We start from the raw sequence: 20860 nt of genomic DNA on the forward strand, positions 1-20860 counted from the left end.
GTGAATACCAGGAGTTAGAAATTTTTGGGAGCCATCATGGAAGCTGGCTATCACACCAAGTGATCACAATAAGCCCATTGTCAAGTATCATCTATAGATTGACAGATCCCAATTTTATATCTCCAGCCTGAACCTCTCAAGTTTCACATTTGTATAGCCAATTGGCTTAACATCATCATTTGGATGTCTTTATACTTAATATGGTGAAATCTGAACTCTTATTTCCCACCCCATTAAAACCTGCTCCTCCCTCAGTATGCCTCATCTCACTAAATAATACCACCATTCACTCAGTTGTTCAGGACAAGAACGTACTATCTTTGAATCATATCTTTGAATTCTCTCTTGCTTTCATATCTCATATAAAATCTATTAATAGGTCTAATTCTAAAAATATGACTAAAATCTAATTACTTTTTAAAAAATATTTTATTTATTTATTCATTAGAGACATACACACAGAGAGGAAGAGACATAGGCAGAGGGAGAAGCAGGCTCCATGCAGGGAGCCTGATATGGGACTTGATCCAGGACTCCAGGATCACACCCTGAGCCGAAGGCAGACACCCAACCACTGAGCCACCCAGGTGTCCCCCTAATTACTTTTAAATTTTATTTTTAATTGTTTTTATAACTATAAGTTTATTTATTTATTCATGAGAGACAGAGAGAGAGGCAGAGACACAGGCAGAGGGAGAAGCAGGCTCCCTGCAGGGAGCCCGATGTGGGACTCGATCCCAGGACCCCGGAGTCACGCCCTGGGCCAAAGGCGGTGCTAAACTGCTGAGCCACCCCGGCTACCCTAAGTACTTTTTCAAAGAATCTAATCGCTTTTCAACATCTTTGTTGTTACCACACTGCTACAAGCCGCCATCATCTTCTTAAACTACTGCCTAAGCATCCATCCTAATCTTTTTCCCTGCTTTACCTCTTGCCCCTACAGTCAATTACCCTCACAGTATCCACAGCAGTGTTTCTTAAATGTAAAATAAATATAATCACTTCTCTCCTGGTTTAAAAGTCTCCATTTTCTCAGCATAGTAAAAACAAAATCCGGTTGCTACTGTGGACCACCAGGGCTGGTAAATGATCTCAAGATGGCTGAGCAAAAACTTGTTCTAAGAGGCATTTAGGGGCACCTGGCTGGCTCAATCGGTAAAACATGTGACTCCTGATCTGAGGTTATGAGCTCAAGTCCCATGCTGGATGTATGGATGCAGAGACTACTTAATCTACTACTTAATCTTTTAAATCAATCAATCAATCAATAAAAATAAAAATGAAAGGCATTTACTGAGTAATCCTTAGGGAGATCATAACCCAAGACCAAAAGACCACTTAACTTCCTAAAGTCCTGGAATGAGACCCTTACCACCAAGCTGGCTACTCTACCTAAGAATCTACCTGCTATCAATTAGACTTACACATGGCCAGTGTGGTAAAGGCTGGCTTGGCAAATGACTTTGAGAAGTTAAATGATCTTCCTATTCCAGGATGCTGACGAAAAAAGATGTAAAAAGTTGTGCTGAGTTTTGGTCTCTCTCCAGGAATAAGGAATATGATAGAGCTGGAGAAGATGAAGAACATAATTCCATTTGATCAAATGACCATTGAGGATTTGAATGAAGTCTTCCTAGAAACTAAATCAGACAAGAAGTATCCTAACTGGGCTCACCAGCCAATTGAGAATTTATAAACTTGAGTCTGGGAAGAAGCTCTCACCTTCATATTATAAATTCTAGACATTAAAAATAATTATATTAAAAATAGATAATCTGAACTACCATGTCTATAAAAACTGCTACATAATCTGACTCCTAACTTCTCACAACTTGTCTTTAATATTTTCCTCTTTGCTCATTCTGCCTTAGCAACACTTGCCTTCTTCTCACAAATGCCAACCACATTCCCAAATCAGGGAAGTCATCATATATGGCTTGTTAACTTCATTTAGATCATTTATTCAAATTTCACTTCCTTGGAGTGTCTTCCTTGAACACACTATAAAATACGGACACATACATGACCATCACTCTTTACCCTGTACTCAGTTTTATTTTTCTACATGTACTTATTTATGATTTAACTGAAATCCCACTTTTTCTTTTTTTTTTCTTTTTTTGGATTTTATTTACTTATTCATGAGAGACAGAGAGAGAGAGAGAGAGAGAGAGGCAGGAAGAGGGAGAAGCAGGCTCCATGCAGGGAGCCCGATATGGGACTCGATCCCAGGTCTCCAGGATCGGGCCCCGGGCTGAAGGCAGCACTAAATCCCTGAGCCACCTGGGCTGCCCCCACTTTTTCTTAACTTCAGCCTTATAGAAGTATAATGAGTATAAAATAAACTGCACATATTTAAAGTACACAATTTGATAAGTTTTGACCTATGTATACACTCATGAAAAGTCAACCAAGATACTGAATATATATCCTCGTTCCCAAATGTTTATCAATTTTATTGTTCATCTCAAAGAACTAATTGTGTTTCAGTGTTTTTTGCTATTATGTTCATTTTGTTTGTTTCCACTCAGATCTCATTTCTTTTATTCTGCTTAGTTTGAGGTAAATTTATCTTCTTTTTCTAGTTTCTTAAGGTAGAAACAGGGGTCATCAATTTGAGACCTTTCTTCTTTTCCAATAGAGGCATTTAGCACTATATATTTCCCCCAAGTACTGCTTAGTGACATCCCACATATTTTGATTGGTTGTGTTTTCATTTTCATTCAGTTCAATATACTAATTTCCCTTCTGATTTCTTCTTTGATCCATAGGTTATTGAGGAGCATGTTACTTAGTTTCCAAATAATTGGAGATTTTTCAGACATCTTCCTAGTATTAATTTTTTATTTAATTCCATTGAGGTCAGAGAATATACTTTGTATGATTTTAATCCTTTTAAATTCATTGGGCCTTGTTTTATGACCCAGAATATGGTCTATCTTGTACATGTTCCATGTACACTTGAAAAGATTATGTGTTTTGCTATTGTTGAATAGAATATTATATAAATGTCAATGAGGTCAAGCTGGTTGACATCCTATTCCAGGCTTCCACATCCTTGTTGATTTTCTGTCTGCTTATGGTATTAATCCTTGAGAGAGGGATATTGAAATCTCTGACTATAATTGTGGATTCATCTATTTCTCCTGCGGTTCTGTCACTCTTTATGTATTCTGAAACTCTGATGTCAGGTGCATAAACATGAGGATTGTTATGTTCTCTTGATGAATAATATTATGAAATAACCATCTTTATGGTGATATTCTTTGCTCTGAAATCTGTTTCCTTTTTACTATTTACTATTTGTTGCTCTCAGAAATAAATACCATGAGGCCAAGGACTGCGTCTTGTTTTGTATCCCTAGCATCTAGCAGGGTAGCTGGCATTGGGTATGTAGTTAACAAAACTTTATTAAAAGAGAGAAGAAAGGGAGGGATTGGAATACATATATGGGTATAGAGTCAGGCACTAGGAATACTGAGTGAAAAGTTGCCAGTACTTGTTCTGAGGAATATATGTCATGATATGTAAAACAAGTTTTGAGGCAATTTCAAGAGTAATATATGAACCACTAAAAGTATAAGCACAAGATGCTTTGGAAGATGTTCAGGAAGAACAACTAATCAGTCTAGGTGATGAGGAATGGCTTCTAGAAGGAGGTAAAATCTAAGTTAATACCTAAATAATAGAGCCAATCACAAAAAGAGGGAAAAATAGCGCTCCATAAAGGGACAACAAAATGAGCAAAAGCACATAGGTAAGAGAGATTATAGTATTGGGGCATAATGGAAATATGTTAGAACTCTCTCAAGGGGTTCCTATTCTGTCTAGAAAACATACTGCCCAACGACTACCGCACACCAAGCCCTCATGGCTAGTGGACTATGCTTTCATATGCACACACACATCTGTTCCCAATAACTGAATTGTGTGCTTATTAAGAGTCTTAAATTGTCCCTGTTTCTGCTAGCAGTTCTTATTATTGTGGTTCAATTAGATAGTAATACAAAACTAATGAAATAAGAATGCAAAAGCTAGTTGTTATCTCCATGAGAACCAGGCTGAATGCTTTCAGAAAACTAGACAGAAGAACAAAAAAAAAAAAAAAAAAAAAAAAAAGAAAAGAAAGAAAAAAGTTGTTCTCAAAGTATGTGTGAGGGAGACAATTGTAAAAATGAGGGGTTAAAAAAAATAATAAATAAATAAATAATGAGGGGTTAAGAATTCAAATTAGAAGACTTCTACTTTAAAACGATATAGCCAATAGTAATGGGGAGGGGAAAAAATTAAAAAAAAAAAAATAATGGGGAAGGGAGAGTGGAAAGAAATGTGGTTAGGGCAGCCCCGATGGCCCAGCAGTTTAGTGCCACCTTGAGCCCAAGGTGTGATCCTGGAGACCTGGGATCGAGTCCCACGGGCCTCCCTGCATGGAGCCTCCTTCTCCCTCTGCCTATGTCTCTGCCTCTTTCTCTCTCTTTCTCTGTGTCTGTCATGAATAAATAAATAAAATCTTTAAAAAAAAAAAAAGAAAGAAAGAAATGTGGTTAATGTAAGCAGGACCCACAGGGCTTTGTATGCCACTGTCTGGTTTTTATCTTGGATTCAGTGGTGAGCAAAGGTACTAAGCAGGACACTAACAACATTCAGATTCACATTTCAGAAAGATAACTCTGGCTGCAGAATAAAAAGTAAAGGAGCAAGACTGAATGGAGAAAGCCTTGTCAGGAAGCTGTTGCAGGAACCCAAGCAAGAGATGATGGTGACCTAAGAATGATTTTACTGTTTTAAGAACTAATGTTATGGGTTAAATAGGTTCTTGTGGGCTTTCTAAGAAACCAGCATTGTTGGGCAGCCTGGGTGGCTCAGTGGTTTAGCGCCGCCTTCAGCCCAGGGTGTGATCCCGGAGACCCGGGATCAAATCCCAAGTCAGGCTCTCTGCATAGAGCCTGCTTTTCCCTCTGCCTGTGTCTCTGCCCCTCTCTGTCTCTCTGTGTCTCATGAATAAATAAATAAAATCTTTAAAAAAATAAAAGAAAAAAACCAGCATTGCTGACACAGTTTTCATGAGAAAGCATGTTCCAAAAAACCAATTACATGACAATTAGCGTACAACGTATTTGTGAACTGGGAACTTTTTACAATTTATTTGCCAATAAAAATGGTAACTTCTACAGAAGTCTCATCTGCTTTCCCAAATTACAATCTTAATCTGGATCAGTTCCACTGCAATTGTGAAATCTCCTTCCTATGCAGAGGACATCTAAAAAAGGTCTGTTTCTAAACATGATTTTCAAAAATAGATCTTTTCAAATATTTGTACAAAACAGAGGTTAGACTTTGGTATTTGTGACTATAAACTACTCTTAGTACTCAGAAAAGAAAACAAGAACACTTACTTCATGAAATACTGCTCCAGAATACGGAGACACTCCCAAGTCCAACAGTGAGAGGCCTTCAACCACTGAAAAGTAAAAACATCCAAGTTCACGCTTACTTCAGAGACATATGCAGATGGCCAAAGACCAAAGAGTTAGATACTCCCAGGAACAAGAAGGGCCTCACGGTATGTCCAACCCCCTTTACCTCATTCCCAGCAAGTGGCTGTAAACCTTGAACACTTCAGATGATGTGGAACTTTTTTCCATAAAGAACATTCCTTTCCACTGTGGGGCAACTCTCAGGAGAAAGTTTTACGTTAAACTATGACCTTTCTCTGATTTCCTTGTAATTTCTACCCACTCTAAAAAGTGTTTATGTATACTTTGCTCTATTCCCGAAAATATGACAACAAATTAGAAGCTGGTGAGAAATGCTGTTCCTAGTGTGGGGAAATGGGCAGTCACTTTTATGTGCTGCATATTTGACTGACATGTATTAACTTTTCTACATAGAAATATGTACTTTTAAAGTATATGTCTTTTGACACTGAAATGATTGTTCTTACAACAATTTATCCTAGGGAAATAACTGTATGTTTATTACAGTGCTCAGAGGACTGAAAAATAAAAAATAATCCTAATTTCCATTAGTAGAGATTTACCTAAATGAATTATATGTATACATGTGTATGTATAGATACCTAGATAGAAACACTTTATAGTTAAAAATCATACTGTGATATAAATAACTGAATAAATAGATAAGTGGAAGAGAAAAGAAAGCTCTTTCTTACAGAGAATGATAAATATCAAATGTAGAAGGAAAGGTGGAAATAGAAAATCACCAGTTGGCAGACCCCACAGTAATAATATTGAAAGACAAGATTGTTAGGGATACTAAAATCAGTGAGTAAAAATATGAGAAACCATATTTGCAAGGGGAAAATAATTTTACGTGGACAAACTTGGCATTCACTACTTTAATTGTGTGACCACAGTTAACATCACCAGCAATACGTTGAACAGTTCACACTATCAACATCAAGTACTTCCTGAAATGATTCACTGAGTAGGGAAAAAAACACTTCTGTGGTCCTTATGCCAAAAATGTGTATCCTTGCCAAAAAAGCATAACTTCAATCTAATCATGAGAAAACACCAGGCAAACCCAAATCAAGAGACAAAATAACCGGACAGTGCTCTTTAAAAGTATTAAGGGGCGCCTGAGTGGCTCAATTGGTTGAGTCTGACTCTTGATTTTGGCTCAGGTTATGATCTCAGGGTCGTGGGATGGAGCCCCAGGTCCGGCTCTGTGCTCAGCAGGGAATCTGCTTGAGATCCTCTTTCCCTCCCCTCAATTTACTTATGCTCTCTAAAAGAAAGTAAGAGAAAAGAAAGAAAATATTAAGTCTGAGGAAGTATTCCAGATTGGAAGAGACTAAGGATACACAATAACTGAATGTAATGTGGGATCTTGGACTGAATCTTGGACCACAAAAATCTTGGATCACATTAGTGGTACAACTGATAAAATTCTAATAATAGATATTAATATTGTATGAATGTTAATCTTCTGGTTTAGGTCAGTGTATTATGTGGGATGTTAACATTAGAAGACGCTGAGTGAAGGGTAAACAGGAATTCTTTGTACTATTTTTGCAACCTTTTGAAAATTTAAAATTATTTCAAAGTTAAGAGTTAAAATTAAAAGTTATATTACAGATAATCATTTACTGAATGAAAGATGTCCGTGAAATATTCTTCAATGAAAAGGACATAACACAGCATGTCAATATGATCGAATTTTATTTAAGTATTTATAAGCCTTAATCCATTTAACTGAGAGAAAATGAATATATGTATTCAATGAGAATATCTCAAAATAAGCATAAAACTTAGATATTAAAAATTTTAATATAGGGCAGCCCGGGTGGCTCAGCGGTTTAGCACTGCCTTCAGCCCAGGGCATGATCCTGGAGACCCGGGATCGACTCCCACGTTGGGCTCCCTACATGGAGCCTCCTTCTCCCTCTGCCTGTGTCTGCCTCTCTCTGTCTCTCATGAATAAATAAATAAAATCTTTAAAAAATGTGTTTTTTTTTTGTTTTTGTTTTTTTTTTTAAATAGGGCAGCCCCTGTGGCCCAGCGGTTTAGTGCTGCCTTTTAGCCCAGGGTGTAATCCTAGAGACCCGGGATCGAGTCCCACATTGGGCTCCCGGCGTGGAGCCTGCTTCTTTCTCTGCCTGTGTCTCTGCCTCTCTCTGTGTCTCTCATGAATAAATAAATAAAATCTTTTAAAAAAATTTTAAATATAGCAACCATCTCTGCTGATAAGATTATAGAAAATATTTGGTTTCTTTTACCTTTTCTTCATTTTCTGAATCATTAGCAATGAGCATTAACTCATAATTACTAGAAACAGGAAAAATTTAAAAGACACTGAGTGAAGGGTAAGAAAAAATATGAAAGGGACACACAGAAACTACAAAATGTATGAGCTTATATATGCCTACAATGTCTCAGAAGTACATGTAAGAAACTGGTCCCTCCAGGAACACAAATGGGTGGTTAAAGGAAAGTGTGGAAAGGTGCCTTTTAATCATATTGTCTTCTGTACCTTTGATTTCTGAAACCTGTGACTGAATTACCAATTCAAAGATACACAAAACAAAACCAAAGCTACAAAGCCTATTTGAAGAAAAAAAACAACAACTATATATTTATAATGAGTGGGTCTTAAATATGGCTTTAAACTTCATGGACCCACCCTAGAAAGAAACGTAATCAGTTACACAGTTACACATACTGGCTGTAAAATAAATGCTATTGCTCAAGACAGCTATAACCCATCCTTATACGAGGACTAAAAAGAAACTTCCCCCAAGGAGCCACATAAAGAGGTTGCTGTGTAACACAATTATTAAACCCTTCACTAATATCTTTACTGTAGACCCAAGGACATGATTCATCAGGCCACTTCACAGGGTAACTCCCCACTTAGCCAATAGCATCTGACCACAGAGCAGTAAAAGCAACTCAACAAAGGACCAAAAAGATGCTGTCCAGGGTCATAATTCTTCACTGGTTTGTTTGTTTGTTTGTTTGTTTGTTTGTTTGTTTATTTATTTATTTATTTATTTATTAATTTATTTATTTATTTTTCTTCACTGGTTTAATCCAGAGGGAGATTCTTCAGTATGTAGCCAGAAGAACAAATTGTATACTTTCAGTCAGTTGTCCGAAACGTAATTTCTCTCAGATATGCCTTTGCTAGACATTGTACACCTATGAATTTGTTAATGTGTTCTCTGGCAAGTACCTGGAATATGGCTCTGCTATCTTCATGATTAAATATGATCTCATATTACTTAATAGATAATTGACCTGAGGGAAGAGTCAACCTCATGTAAAAAACGTTAAAAAACAAACAAACAAACAAAAAAAACACTACCATTTACTACCACCATCTATAGCATTAAAAAGTATAGGAAGAACATAAACTCAAAATATTTTCACTGGAATAAATTGATCTTTATGATAAACTTTTTATAATGTCCATATTTTGGTGCACAAGATTGAAAACTTTGGAATGGTCTACAGTACATTTGGGAACATCTGAGTTATAGAGTAACAAAACCCTCTAGAATATAAAAGTGAATCTACACCATGTATAAAATAATAATCAGGGGCCCCAAATTCTAACATATATAACAAGGTCCCAATAATGTTTTGCTGGGAACATTTTAAAATACGTTTCAGGGACGCCTGGGTGGCGCAGCGGTTTGGCGCCTGCCTTTGGCCCAGGGCGCGATCCTGGAGACCCGGGATCGAATCCCACATTGGGCCCCCGGTGCATGGAGCCTGCTTCTCTCTCTGCCTGTGTCTCTGCCTCTCTCTCTCTCTCTCTGTGACTATCATGAATAAATAAATAAAAATCTTTAAAAAAAAATAAAAATAAATAAAAAAAAATACGTTTCATAAAATGCCTGTATGGGGGAATAAACAAAATACTCATTTAAAAAGAAAAAACCCAACAACACAAAGAACCCATAACTTTAAGCCATTCTTCTTCCTAGAGTACACCCCAAAATAACATCTGTGAAAAGTACACCAGAGAAATTAAATAAAATTTCTGATTCATGGAATTCTTATCCAACAACTAAATTTTCAGAATAGTTAACTATAAAAACTAATTAATTATTGCCAATTATTCTAAAATATGTTTTTTTTTTCAGCTAAAGTATCTCAACTTTTTTTTTTTAAGATTTAAGTAATTTATTCATGAGAGACACCCAGAGAGAGGCAGAGACATAGGCAGAGGGAGAAGCAGGCTCCCTATGGGGAGCCCGATGTGGGCCTCGATCCTAGGACCCTGGGATCACACCCTGAGCCGAAGGCAGACGCTCAACCACTGAGCCACCCACACGTCCCAAGTGTCTCAACTTCTTACGATTTTATTTTTAAGTAATCTCTATACCCAACATGGGGCTTGAACTTACAACCCCAAGATCAAGAGTCACATGCTCTACTGACTGAGCCAGCCAGGCACCCTAATAAAGTGTCTAAACTCTTAACTGATAAATTGAATGAAGCAAAAATTCTTATTTAGTTATCTTGATATATTTTTCCGATGGTTGATCATAAAAAAATATCATTTAGCATAAGACAAACATTGTCTTTAAGCTTCTCATATCAAGAAGGATATGCATTCAGCTTGTTCAAAAGAAGTAGTATCCTTATATTTCTAGTCCAGAAGGCCCAAGATAATGTCATTCCCATAGCAATGAACACACCTAGCATCCAGATCTTGCTTTCTAAATAACATCCAATAAAAGAAAGCAGGGCTCCTTGGAGGAGTGGTTGATTTCAGTACTGGATAAGCCTAAAGAAAGCATCTTGTGGTTCCAGAAAGTGTCCCAATGGCCAAAGATGGAACAATTTGAGCACCAAAATAAAGATAATATAGATAATAATCCAGAGAATAAAATAAATACCTATGAATCCATACAGATATAAAATAAATGACTGAATAAATAAGGAAGAAGGGACAACTCTTCCTTACAGAAGAATCCCAATTCTAAATGAAGAGGGAATGAGGGAAATAGAAGAGTCACCATTAGAACACCATTGTAATAATTGGTGCAGGCAAATCAACCCATAAGTGCAAAAACTAGTGGGCAAAAACTTAATGAGAAACAAGATATTTACAGAGTCCCTACATATATCCCCCAAATATTTATGAATTAAAAAGGGATAGCAACTTTACAATAGAGAAACAAGACAGGTACTATCATAACCAAAGGATTAAGCATAACATTACCAGTAATAAGATCTTTCAATAAGATATATACCCAATCCAATACATTGAGGATCACTTCACTTCAGTGGAATTCTTCTCCAAAATCCATAATCTCAATCTAACTATGAAAAAACATCAGACAAACTCAAACTGGGGAACATTATACAAAATACCTGACCAGTATGTTTCAAAAGTGTCAAGGTCATAAAAGACAATGAAGAGCTGAGAAACTCTCAACCATGGGAGAAGAACGAGGAAACATAACAACTAAATGCAATATGGCATCCTGAATCAAATGCTATAACAAAAAGGAACAATGGGATAAAAGGTAAACTCTGAACAACTACAGTTTGTTCAACAGTATTATAACAATGTTATTCTCTTAGTCTCCAAGACTGTACCTTGATTATGTAAGATGTAAACATTAAAGGAAGCCAGGTGAACAGTATATGGATCTCTCTGTACTCTCTTTGCAAATGTTTTGTAATTCTAAAATTATTTCAAGTAAAAAGCTAAAAAAAAAAAAAGGTAGTAGTATCCAGAGTCTGGATCCAGTGCCAACTTGCAGGAAATATAGAGGATGCAAGAACATGTTAACTGTACTATGAATCTACAATCAGTAAAATCCAAACTATAGGAAACTCAGCAGGTCAGTCTGGGTTCTTCAACAATAAGAAAAAGATGGGCCGGGCGCGGTGGCGTGCGCCTGTAGTCCCAGCTACTCAGGAGGCTGAGGCAGGAGGATCGCTTGAGCCCAGGAGTTCTGGGCTGTAGTACGCTATGCCAATCGGGTGTCCGCACTAGGTTCGGCATCAATATGGTGACCTCCAGGGAGCGGGGGACCACCAGGTTGCCTAAGGAGGGGTGAACTGGCCCAGGTCGGAAACGGAGCAGGTCAAAACTCCCGTGCTGATCAGTAGTGGGATCACACCTGTGAATAGCCACTGCACTCCAGCCTGGGCAACATAGCGAGACCCTGTCTCTTTTGTTGAGACCAGAAAAAAAAAAAAAAAAGAAAAAGAAAAAGCTGGGATAGGCGGAGACCTTAAAGATTAAGGGAGACCTAAAACACATATAAAAACTTTCGTTTAGGGACGCCTGGGTGGCTCAGCGGTTGAGCATCTGCCTTTGACCCAGTGATGATCCTGGAGTCCCAGGATCGAGTCCCACATCAGGCTCCCTGCATGGAGCATGCTTCTCTCTCTGCCTATGTCTCTGCCTCTCTGTGTGTCTCTCATGAATAAATAAAATCATTAAAAAAAAAGAATGTTCCAAAAGTATCTCCAACAAGTTTTTTACTTTATTTATATATTCATGAGAGAGAGAGAGAGAGAGAGAGAGAGGCAGAGACACAGGGAGAGGGAGAAGCAGGCTCCATGCAGGGAGCCCAACGTGGGACTCGATCCCAGGTCTCCAAGATCCTGCCCTGGGCTGAAGGCAGTGCTAAACCGCTGAGCCACCGGGGCTGCCCATCCAACAAGTTTCTATACAAGATGATATAGAGTGAACTCTGGCGGAACAGAAATGCCTAAAGACTGCCAGCTATTCACATAAAACACTACCTATGTGCCTTAATCTCTCTGTGCTTTCATTTTCTCATCTATAAAATGGGGTATTGGGATCCCTGGGCGGCGCAGCGGTTTGGCGCCTGCCTTTGGCCCAGGGCGCGATCCTGGAGACCCGGGATCGAATCCCACATCGGGCTCCCGGTGCATGGAGCCTGCTTCTCCCTCTGCCTATGTCTCTGCCTCTCTCTCTCTCTCTCTCTCTCTGTGACTATCATAAATAAATAAAAATTTAAAAATAAATAAATAAATAAAATAAAATGGGGTATTAACATATAGGGCTTGGGACGCCTGGGTGCCTCAGCAGTTTGGTGCCTGCCTTTGGCCCAGAGCATGGTCCTGGAGTTCCAGGATCGAGTCCCACATCGGGCTCCCTACATGGAGCCTGCTTTTCCCTCTGCCTGTGTCTCTGCCTCTCTGTGTGTGTCTTATGAATAAATAAAATCTTAAAAAAAAAAAAAATTAACATGTAGGGCCATTTACATCTTAGAGCCATTTTGGTGATTAAATTAGTTCTTAAACATATCTAAAACGCTTCGAACAGGGCCTGTTACATAGAAAGCATTACATCAGTGTGGTTATTATTTTCACTGAACTAAGAAACACATACTTGCATTTTGTCAAGCAAGAAATCTCTATAAATTTTAGTTGGACTATCAAATAAACCAATAGTCTGTAGAAATGAGTGACATAGGAAAGAGGTCTTCCCTATTATGGCTATCTGTTATTTTTGCCACCCAGCATCAATTTCCCCCTTTTCTAGTAGCAGCATTGTGGTTTTCCTTTTTGTTTTTTTGTTTTTTTTTTAAGATTTATTTATTTATAAGAGACACAGACTGAGAAAGAAAGAAAGTCAGAGACACAGGCAGAGGGAGAAGCAAGCTCCATGCAGGGAGCCCGATGTGGGACCTGATCCTGGGACCCTGGGGCCACGCCCTGAGCCAAAGGCAGACACCCAACCACTGAGCCACCCACGTGTCCCTATATATTTTTAAAGATTTTATTTTAAGTGATATCTACACTCAACATGGGGCATGAACCCACAACATCAAGATACAGAGTCACACGCTCCACCACTGAGCCAGTCAGGAGCTCCAGAAGTAGAAAAGATACATGACTTAGGCTGACCACAGTATTTGGCTTACAAATTGGCATATTACCCAAATAAGTTCAATGTGACTTGGTTCCAAGGTTTTTGTTATGCTTATTGAAGAATAGTCACCCTCTCCAAGGGACCTGATACTTTGAGGGTATAAAAGTCAGAGGCTATTAGGGGCCAATCTTGCCAATATTCAAGAAGAGCCCTCCTGAACCTAGTCCATGCCAAGATGGAGAAAGAATTAGTCCTGATGAGATCACAGAGTCTCTGGATCCAGTTAGGCCTGAAGTCAGGATCTACCTTGGATTGTTCTGTTACAAAGGCCAGGAGGTTCACTTTTTATTATAATTTGGGCAGTCTGCAAAGAAGAAGTCAAACTCTCCCTCTTCGCCGATGACATGATACTCTACATAGAAAACCCAAAAGCCTACAACCCAAGATTGCTAGAACTCACACAGCAATTTGGCAGCATGGCAGGATACAAAATCAATGCCCAGAAATCAATGGCATTTCTATACACTAACAATGAGACTGAAGAAAGAGAAATTAAGGAGTCAATCCCATTTACAATTGCACCCAAAAGCATAAGATACCTAGGAATAAACCTAACCAAAGAGGTAAAGGATCTATACCTTAAAAACTATAGAACACTTCTAAAGAAATTGAGAAAGACACAAAGAGATGGAAAAATATTCCATGCTCATGGATTGGCAGAATTAATATTGTGAAAATGTCAATGTTACCCAGGGCAATTTACGTGTTTAATGCAATCCCTATCATAATACCATGGACTTTCTTCAGAGAGTTAGAACAAATTATTTTAAGATTTGTGTGGAATCAGAAAAGACCCCGAATAACCAGGGGAATTTTAAAAAAGAAAACCAAAAAAAAAAATAAATAAATAAAAAATAAAAAAAAAAAAATAAAAAAGAAAACCATATCTGGGGGCATCACAATGTCAGATTTCAGGTTGTACTATAAAGCTGTGGTCATCAAGACAGTGTGGTACTGGCACAAAAACAGACACATAGATCAGTGGAACAGAATAGAGAACCCAGAAGTAGACCCTGAACTTTATGGTCAACTAATATTCGATAAAGGAGGAAAGACTGTCCACTGGAAGAAAGACAGTCTCTTCAATAAATGGTGCTGGGAAAATTGGACATCCACATGCAGAAGAATGAAACTAGACCACTCTCTTTCAAAATACACAAAGATAAACTCAAAATGGATGAAAGATCTAAATGTGAGACAAGATTCCATCAAAATCCTAGAGGAGAACACAGGCAACACCCTTTTTGAACTCAGCCACAGTAACTTCTTGCAAGATACATCCACTAAGGCAAAAGAAACAAAAGCAAAAATGAACTATTGGGACTTCATCAAGATAAGAAGCTTTTGCACAGCAAAGGATACAGTCAACAAAACTAAAAGACAACCTACAGAATGGGAGAAGATATTTGCAAAACACCTATCAGATAAAGGGCTAGTGGGATCCCTGGGTGGCGCAGCGGTTTAGCAGCCTGCCTTTGGCCCAGGGCGTGATCCTGGACACCCGGGATCGAATCCCATGTGGGGCTCCCATTGCATGGAGCCTGCTTCTCCATCAGCCTATGTCTCTGCCTCTCTCTCTCTCTCCTCTCTCTCTGTGACTATCATAAATAAATAAAAATTAAAAAAAAAGAAAAAAAGGAAACAGATAAAGGGCTAGTTTCCAAGATCTATAAAGAACTTATTAAACTCGGGCAGCCCCGATGGCACAGCGGTTTAGCGCCTCCTGCGGCCCGGGGTGTGATCCTGGAGACCCGGGATCGAGTCCCACATCGGGCTCCCGGCATGGAGCCTGCTTCTCTCTCTCTGTCTCTGAATGAATAAATAAATAAATCTTAAAAAAAAAAAAAAAAAAAAGAACTTATTAAACTCAACACCAAAGAAACAAACAATCCAATCATGAAATGGGCAAAAGACATAAAGAGAAATCTCACAGAGGAAGACATAGACATGGCCAACATGCACATGAGAAAATGCTCTGCATCACTTGCCATCAGGGAAATACAAATCAAAACCACAATGAGATACCACCTCACACCAGTGAGAATGGGGAACATTAACAAGGCAGGAAACCACAAATGTTGGAGAGGATGCGGAGAAAAGGGAACCCTCTTGCACTGTTGGTGGGAGTGTGAACTGGTGCAGCCACTCTGGAAAACTGTGTGGAGGTTCCTCAAAGAGTTAAAAATAGATCTGCCCTACGACCCAGCAATTGCACTGTTGGGGATTTACCCCAAAGATTCAGATGCAATGAAACGCCGGGACACCTGCACCCCGATGTTTCTAGCAGCGATGTCCACAATAGCCAAACTGCGGAAGGAGCCTTGGTGTCCAACGAAAGATGAATGGATAAAGAAGATGTGGTTTATGTATACAATGGAATATTACTCAGCCATTAGAAATGACAAATACGAAATGACAAATACCCACCATTTGCTTCAACATGGATGGAACTGGAAGGTATTATGCTGAGTGAAGTAAGTCAATCGGAGGACAAACATTGTATGTTCTCATTCATTTGGGGAATATAAATAATAGTGAAAGGGAATATAAGGGAAGGGAAAAGAAATGTGTGGGAAATATCAGAAAGGGAGACAGAACATAAAGACTCCTAACTCTGGGAAACGAACTAGGGGTGATGGAAGGGGAGGAGGGCGGGGGGTGGGGGTGCAATGGGTGACGGGCACTGAGGGGGGCACTTGATGGGATGAGCACTGGGTGTTATTCTGTATGTTGGTAAATTGAACACCAATACAAAATAAATTTATTATTTAAAAAAATAATAATAATTTGGGAAGTCTGAGTCGGGATTCTGTCATCTGCACATGAAGAATTGACAACACGCTAATTTAAAACCCTTTAGGCATTTGAAGACAAGAATCATCTCCTAAGTATACAGCCTCTCATTTATTCCTATTAAAAATCAGTGAGTGAGGGGCACCTGGGTGGCTCAGTTGGTTAAGTGTCCAACTCTTGTTTTTGGCTCAGGTCATTATTTCAGGATCCTGAAAGCAAGCCTCAAGTTGGGCTCTGCACTGGACACGGAGCCTATTTAAGATTCTCTCTCCCCCTCTGCCCCTCCCCACCACCGTGCTAGCACATGCACATGCACACACACACTCTCTCTAAAAAAAAAAAAAATCAGTCCATTCATCAAAATCTATTTGGATCCACAGCCCTTCACCCAAACAACTGGCCACTCAAAAAACTCATGTGAAATGGATGAATAATGAATGTCATGTGAAACCAGAAGGGCTCCTACTTAAATATTTTTAAAATGCCTGCCTTTTAGGGTTAAACACAATCATTTGCTTTTAATTTTATTTATTATTTTTTTAATCATTTGCTTTTTAAAATATCCCATCTCAAAGTATACTCTGAAGACAAGTGATACAGATGTTGTACCCTCCCTCCACCCAGTATCCCTGCTTGAAACAGGACAAATAATTATCCTGACCCAATCAGATTTAGATGGGTGACACCAAATCTCTCTCTCTAGCTCTGACACTGGCCCCAAGCTCCAGATCTAAACCTTTGAATATCATACTATTACCTTATACAGACATCAACATTTACTGCTATCCTTTCTGACTCACATATTTCAGTCAGTATCACCACTGTTCTCCCTGTTATTTTAAATTCAAAATGTAAAATGAGCTATTTTGGCTTTCATTATTGTGCTAAGAGCTTCAACACGGATTATCTCATTTAATGGGGTACATATTATAACTCCCTATTTTACACATGAGAAAACTGATGTTGGAGATCACAGTTATAAGTGGCCGAGGAAAAAAAGACTCAAACCCTTTTAAAGATCTCAGACCTGGGGCACCTGGGTAGCTCAGTTAGTTGAGTGTCCAACTCTTGATCTTAGCTCAGGTCTTGATCTCAGGGTGGTGAGTTCAAATGCTGTGTTGGGGTTTAACTTAAAAAAAAAAAAAAGGTACCAGACCCTATACTCTTAATCACCATACTACATTGCTTCATCTTTGGATCCTTCACCTTGTCCATCCTATATGTAGCCAGAGCTTATGTTTTCTTTTCTTCAGTATTTATTCAATGGTAATGATGCAACTACTCTATGCCAGTCACAAAGGATTTAGGAATGGATAAGGAACTCATAGTACAGTGGAGAAACCAGAGATAAACAAATAATTATGATAAAAAGTGAGAAATGCTCTCAATAGAGGTATGTATAAAGCTCTAAGAGAACAAAGAAAGGAGGGCCTAATATTGCCCGGCTTGTGGTATCCAGAAGCAGCAGGAATCAAGTGGCTTCAACCCAAACACGTCAGTTTGTTCAACAAATAATTATATGCAAATATTATATTCAAGGATTATCAAGTCTAAATTCTCCCCATCACACAGAAGAATTACTACTACCTTTGTTAACCATTTGTCAACTGGAAAACCTGGACACATTACTTAACTTCTCTAAATTTTAGTTTCCTCATCTATAAAATGGAAATAACACCATCTAACACATAGAATAACTAGAGGATAAAAGCTTACCATAGTCTTTAATATGTAGTATTTTTAGAAACCAAAACTCAAATTATTCATAAAACAACCATTCATTACATCATTCCCCATTCCAAAATGTCTATAGAGTAACATCAAAACGCTAGCATTTAAAGTTCTAGGACACAAAGAGGACTTCTGGGGTGTTACTACTTCTGTAATGTTCTACTTTTTGATCTGGGTGCACCACATGAATATACAATTTGTAAAAATTCACTGCACTCTACACTTTCTATATGTGCATTGTGTGTATATTGTACTTCAGAAAAAAAGGTTTTTTAAAAGATCTTTAAATTCTAGCCCTAACCTAACCCCTTTTCCATTATGCCCCCACTTTGTACATTGTGCATCCTTCAACATTTTATCTTCTGCCACCTGGAACTCTCCTTTCTCTACCACTTTCCAAATTCTACATCCTTCAATAGAGCCCACATCCTTAGGAAACTGGAAAAGGAGGGACGCCTGGGTGGCTCAGCGGTTGAACGTCTGCCTTTTTTTTTTTTTTTTTTTTTTAAGATTTTATTTATTTATTAGAGACAGAAAGAGAGAGAGGAGATAGACACAGGCAGAGGGAGAAGCAGGTCTCGATCCCAGGTCTCCAGGATCACGCCCTGGGCTGAAGGCGGTGCTAAACCGCTGAGCCACCCGGGCTGCCCAATGAGCGTCTGCCTTTGACTCAGGGTGTGATCCCGGAGTCGCAGGATCGAGTCCCACATCGGGCTCCCTGCACGGAGCCTGCTTCTCTCTCTGCCTGTGTCTCTGCCTCTCTCTCTGTTTCTCATGAATAAATAAATAAAATCTTAAAAAAAAAAAAAACTGGAAAGGGAGAGAACACTTTCTCGAAACTCCAAGGAAGGAACGGGATGTACACTGAACATTTTTCAAAAAGGATTATAACTACCTGTCTCTCCCACTAGCCTGTGGATCCTTCAGCACAAACTCTCATTGTAGGCGCTGGTAGAAAACAGTGCCTGATGAAGAACTTAAGAACAACCAGTAGGAAATGCTGCACGGCAAGCCCCAGACTGAGAACAGGCGTCTAAGCACACTCACACACTCTACTCGCTTAGGCAAAATTGGTCCCCTCTTTGGGGACTCCCCTCACTCACTGGACCATACCCCGGGGAGAACCACGTGCGATCCTTCATCATATCCCAATCCCTTCTGCAAATCCCACCCCACCCAGCACTCCCTTTTCTTACACCTCTTCTTCCTCAGACCACGCCCCTCTGCTCTGGACCCGAGTGAGACACACCCCCTCAACTCCCCACAGCTCAGGTGAGCCGGCCCCTAGGGCCCAAACCTAGCCCCACAGTCCCACGCCCCCTCCCTTTGGCAGCCCCGCCCTCTCGCCCTCTGAGGACGCCAGAGCCGGTCAGTTCCTTCAGAATCTTGAGCTTGAGGCCACTGCCCCCGCCTCCCATTCACTGAGGCCAGGAGAGCACAGGCGGGGCCTGGCCACCTACTCCAGCCAGTGGCCTCACCTCTCTTCCAAGAGCTCAGTGGGGACACCACCTCCACCCGTTCAGAAATGAACTCGGCCAGACTGGAGCGGAACAAGGCCGCCCGCACGGTCACGGCCACAACCACCACCAGAGCCAAGGGAGCCGCCATGATAGCTGGGGCGGGCGCGCAGGCGGGAGGGAAACGCGAGGCGGAAAAGCCAAGCGAGCGACCTGCGCGCCACCCTCTGTAGTTCCGCGGTCAAGCGCGCCTCGCTGCTGCCGCCGGAGCGCCCAGACTGAGGACTACCGCTCCCAGGATGCCTTGCGGCGAGACGGGGCGGGGCGACGTAGAGCCGGGCGTCTCAAGCTCGTAGCAAAGGATTGCGCGACGTCTCCTAAGACAGCAGGTGTATCGTAAAAGCCCTCTGTGCTGCCGAAAGTAGACACGGGAAGGTGTATCTTCCTAGGTTAGTGAGCAAGTATTGAAGAGTTGTTAGTTTCATTCTTGTGTGTATGTTTTCAAAGTTAGGATGTTTCCTTTTATGCTTTTAAAGAAAATTAAATATGTATTCATTTATGTATTCTACAACTGTTTGTTGAACAACGGCGCTATGCCAAGCATTTTATTGGGTTCTGAAGATACATTTTGGAGTATAGATTTATTTGCTCTGCAGCCTGAACAAGTTAACCTTCCTGTGCCTCAGGTCCCTCATCTGGAAAATATGCCTGCCCATCCGTATGGGCTCGCTAGAAACGATTGAGGAATGCCTAAGAAATTTTGCAGGTCCCTTATAAGCCATTATCAAAAATTAAATTATATAAACTTACAGTTAAATAAGTTATATTAAAACAAGGTAATAAATACTCAAAACGCATTATTTCCTAATTATTTTACTACATTTTTGTTTTATCTGTGCTCTTGAGGTTATTTACTACTGCTATATTACTATGGCAAATACTGTATGATGGTTGCTGCTGCCCATCAGCTCCCAAATTGGCGCTCAGTGATGTCACGTTGGTAGCTTGAAATCTCTCTGGATGAGAGTGTTTACACTACAAGCACTACAAATCAATTTTGGACTTTGGAGAGCTCGTTGAAAAGCATTAAGTGGCACATCATTAATTAATGTATGAAAAGTACTTATGGTGAGTGCTTAACTGTTAGCTATAATAATATTAAATTAATATATAAGGAAAGTTCAGGTCTGTGAGTAATATGAAACAGGTTGTATGATCAAGAATAACTTGGTGGAAGTGTGTTGGTAACACTGGACAGGGTGGTCAGGGAAGGCTCTGGGAAGACATGACATTTGAGCTGAGACCCAAAAGATGAGAAACTAGTCAGAGCTGACATGTGAAGGAAACAGACTCTGATTCAGGAAACAGCAAGATGTGTTTGGGAAAGAAAACAAGTGTGTTCCAAGTGGAGAGAGTGGTAGTGACCAATCAGGGACCTGTTTGCCATGGTTGAGAATTTGGACTTTATTCATAGTGTAATCCAT

At 39.6% G+C, this 20860-nt stretch overlaps 2 protein-coding genes across 5 annotated transcripts in view; one reads left to right on the forward strand and one right to left on the reverse strand.

Annotated features, from left to right (window-relative positions):
• The window catches only part of PIGU (phosphatidylinositol glycan anchor biosynthesis class U), a 94693-nt gene extending 75101 nt beyond the window's left edge, over window positions 1-19592 (reverse strand). Inside the window, exons 1-2 of one of the 4 annotated variants that reach the window (XM_049100550.1) lie at window positions 19398-19588; window positions 5397-5461 (exon numbers count right to left, since the gene is read on the reverse strand). In XM_049100550.1, the coding sequence (XP_048956507.1) occupies window positions 5397-5461; window positions 19398-19527 (195 nt within the window). In that variant the 5' untranslated portion in view covers window positions 19528-19588. Of the gene's footprint in view, window positions 1-5396; window positions 5462-19397 lie in introns of all 4 variants that reach the window. The other 3 variants (XM_049100551.1, XM_035705961.2, XM_049100548.1) reach the window with 3 other exon arrangements.
• An 86-nt stretch (window positions 19593-19678) lies between these two features.
• Window positions 19679-20860, forward strand: part of TP53INP2 (tumor protein p53 inducible nuclear protein 2) — a 32981-nt gene continuing 31799 nt past the window's right edge. The window contains exon 1 of the mRNA XM_025469797.3: window positions 19679-19825. The gene's annotated coding sequence lies outside the window, so the exon portion shown is untranslated. The remainder of the gene's footprint in view (window positions 19826-20860) is intronic.

The sequence above is a fragment of the Canis lupus genome, chromosome 24, assembly GCF_003254725.2.
Source record: "Canis lupus dingo isolate Sandy chromosome 24, ASM325472v2, whole genome shotgun sequence".
NCBI lineage: Eukaryota > Metazoa > Chordata > Mammalia > Carnivora > Canidae > Canis > Canis lupus.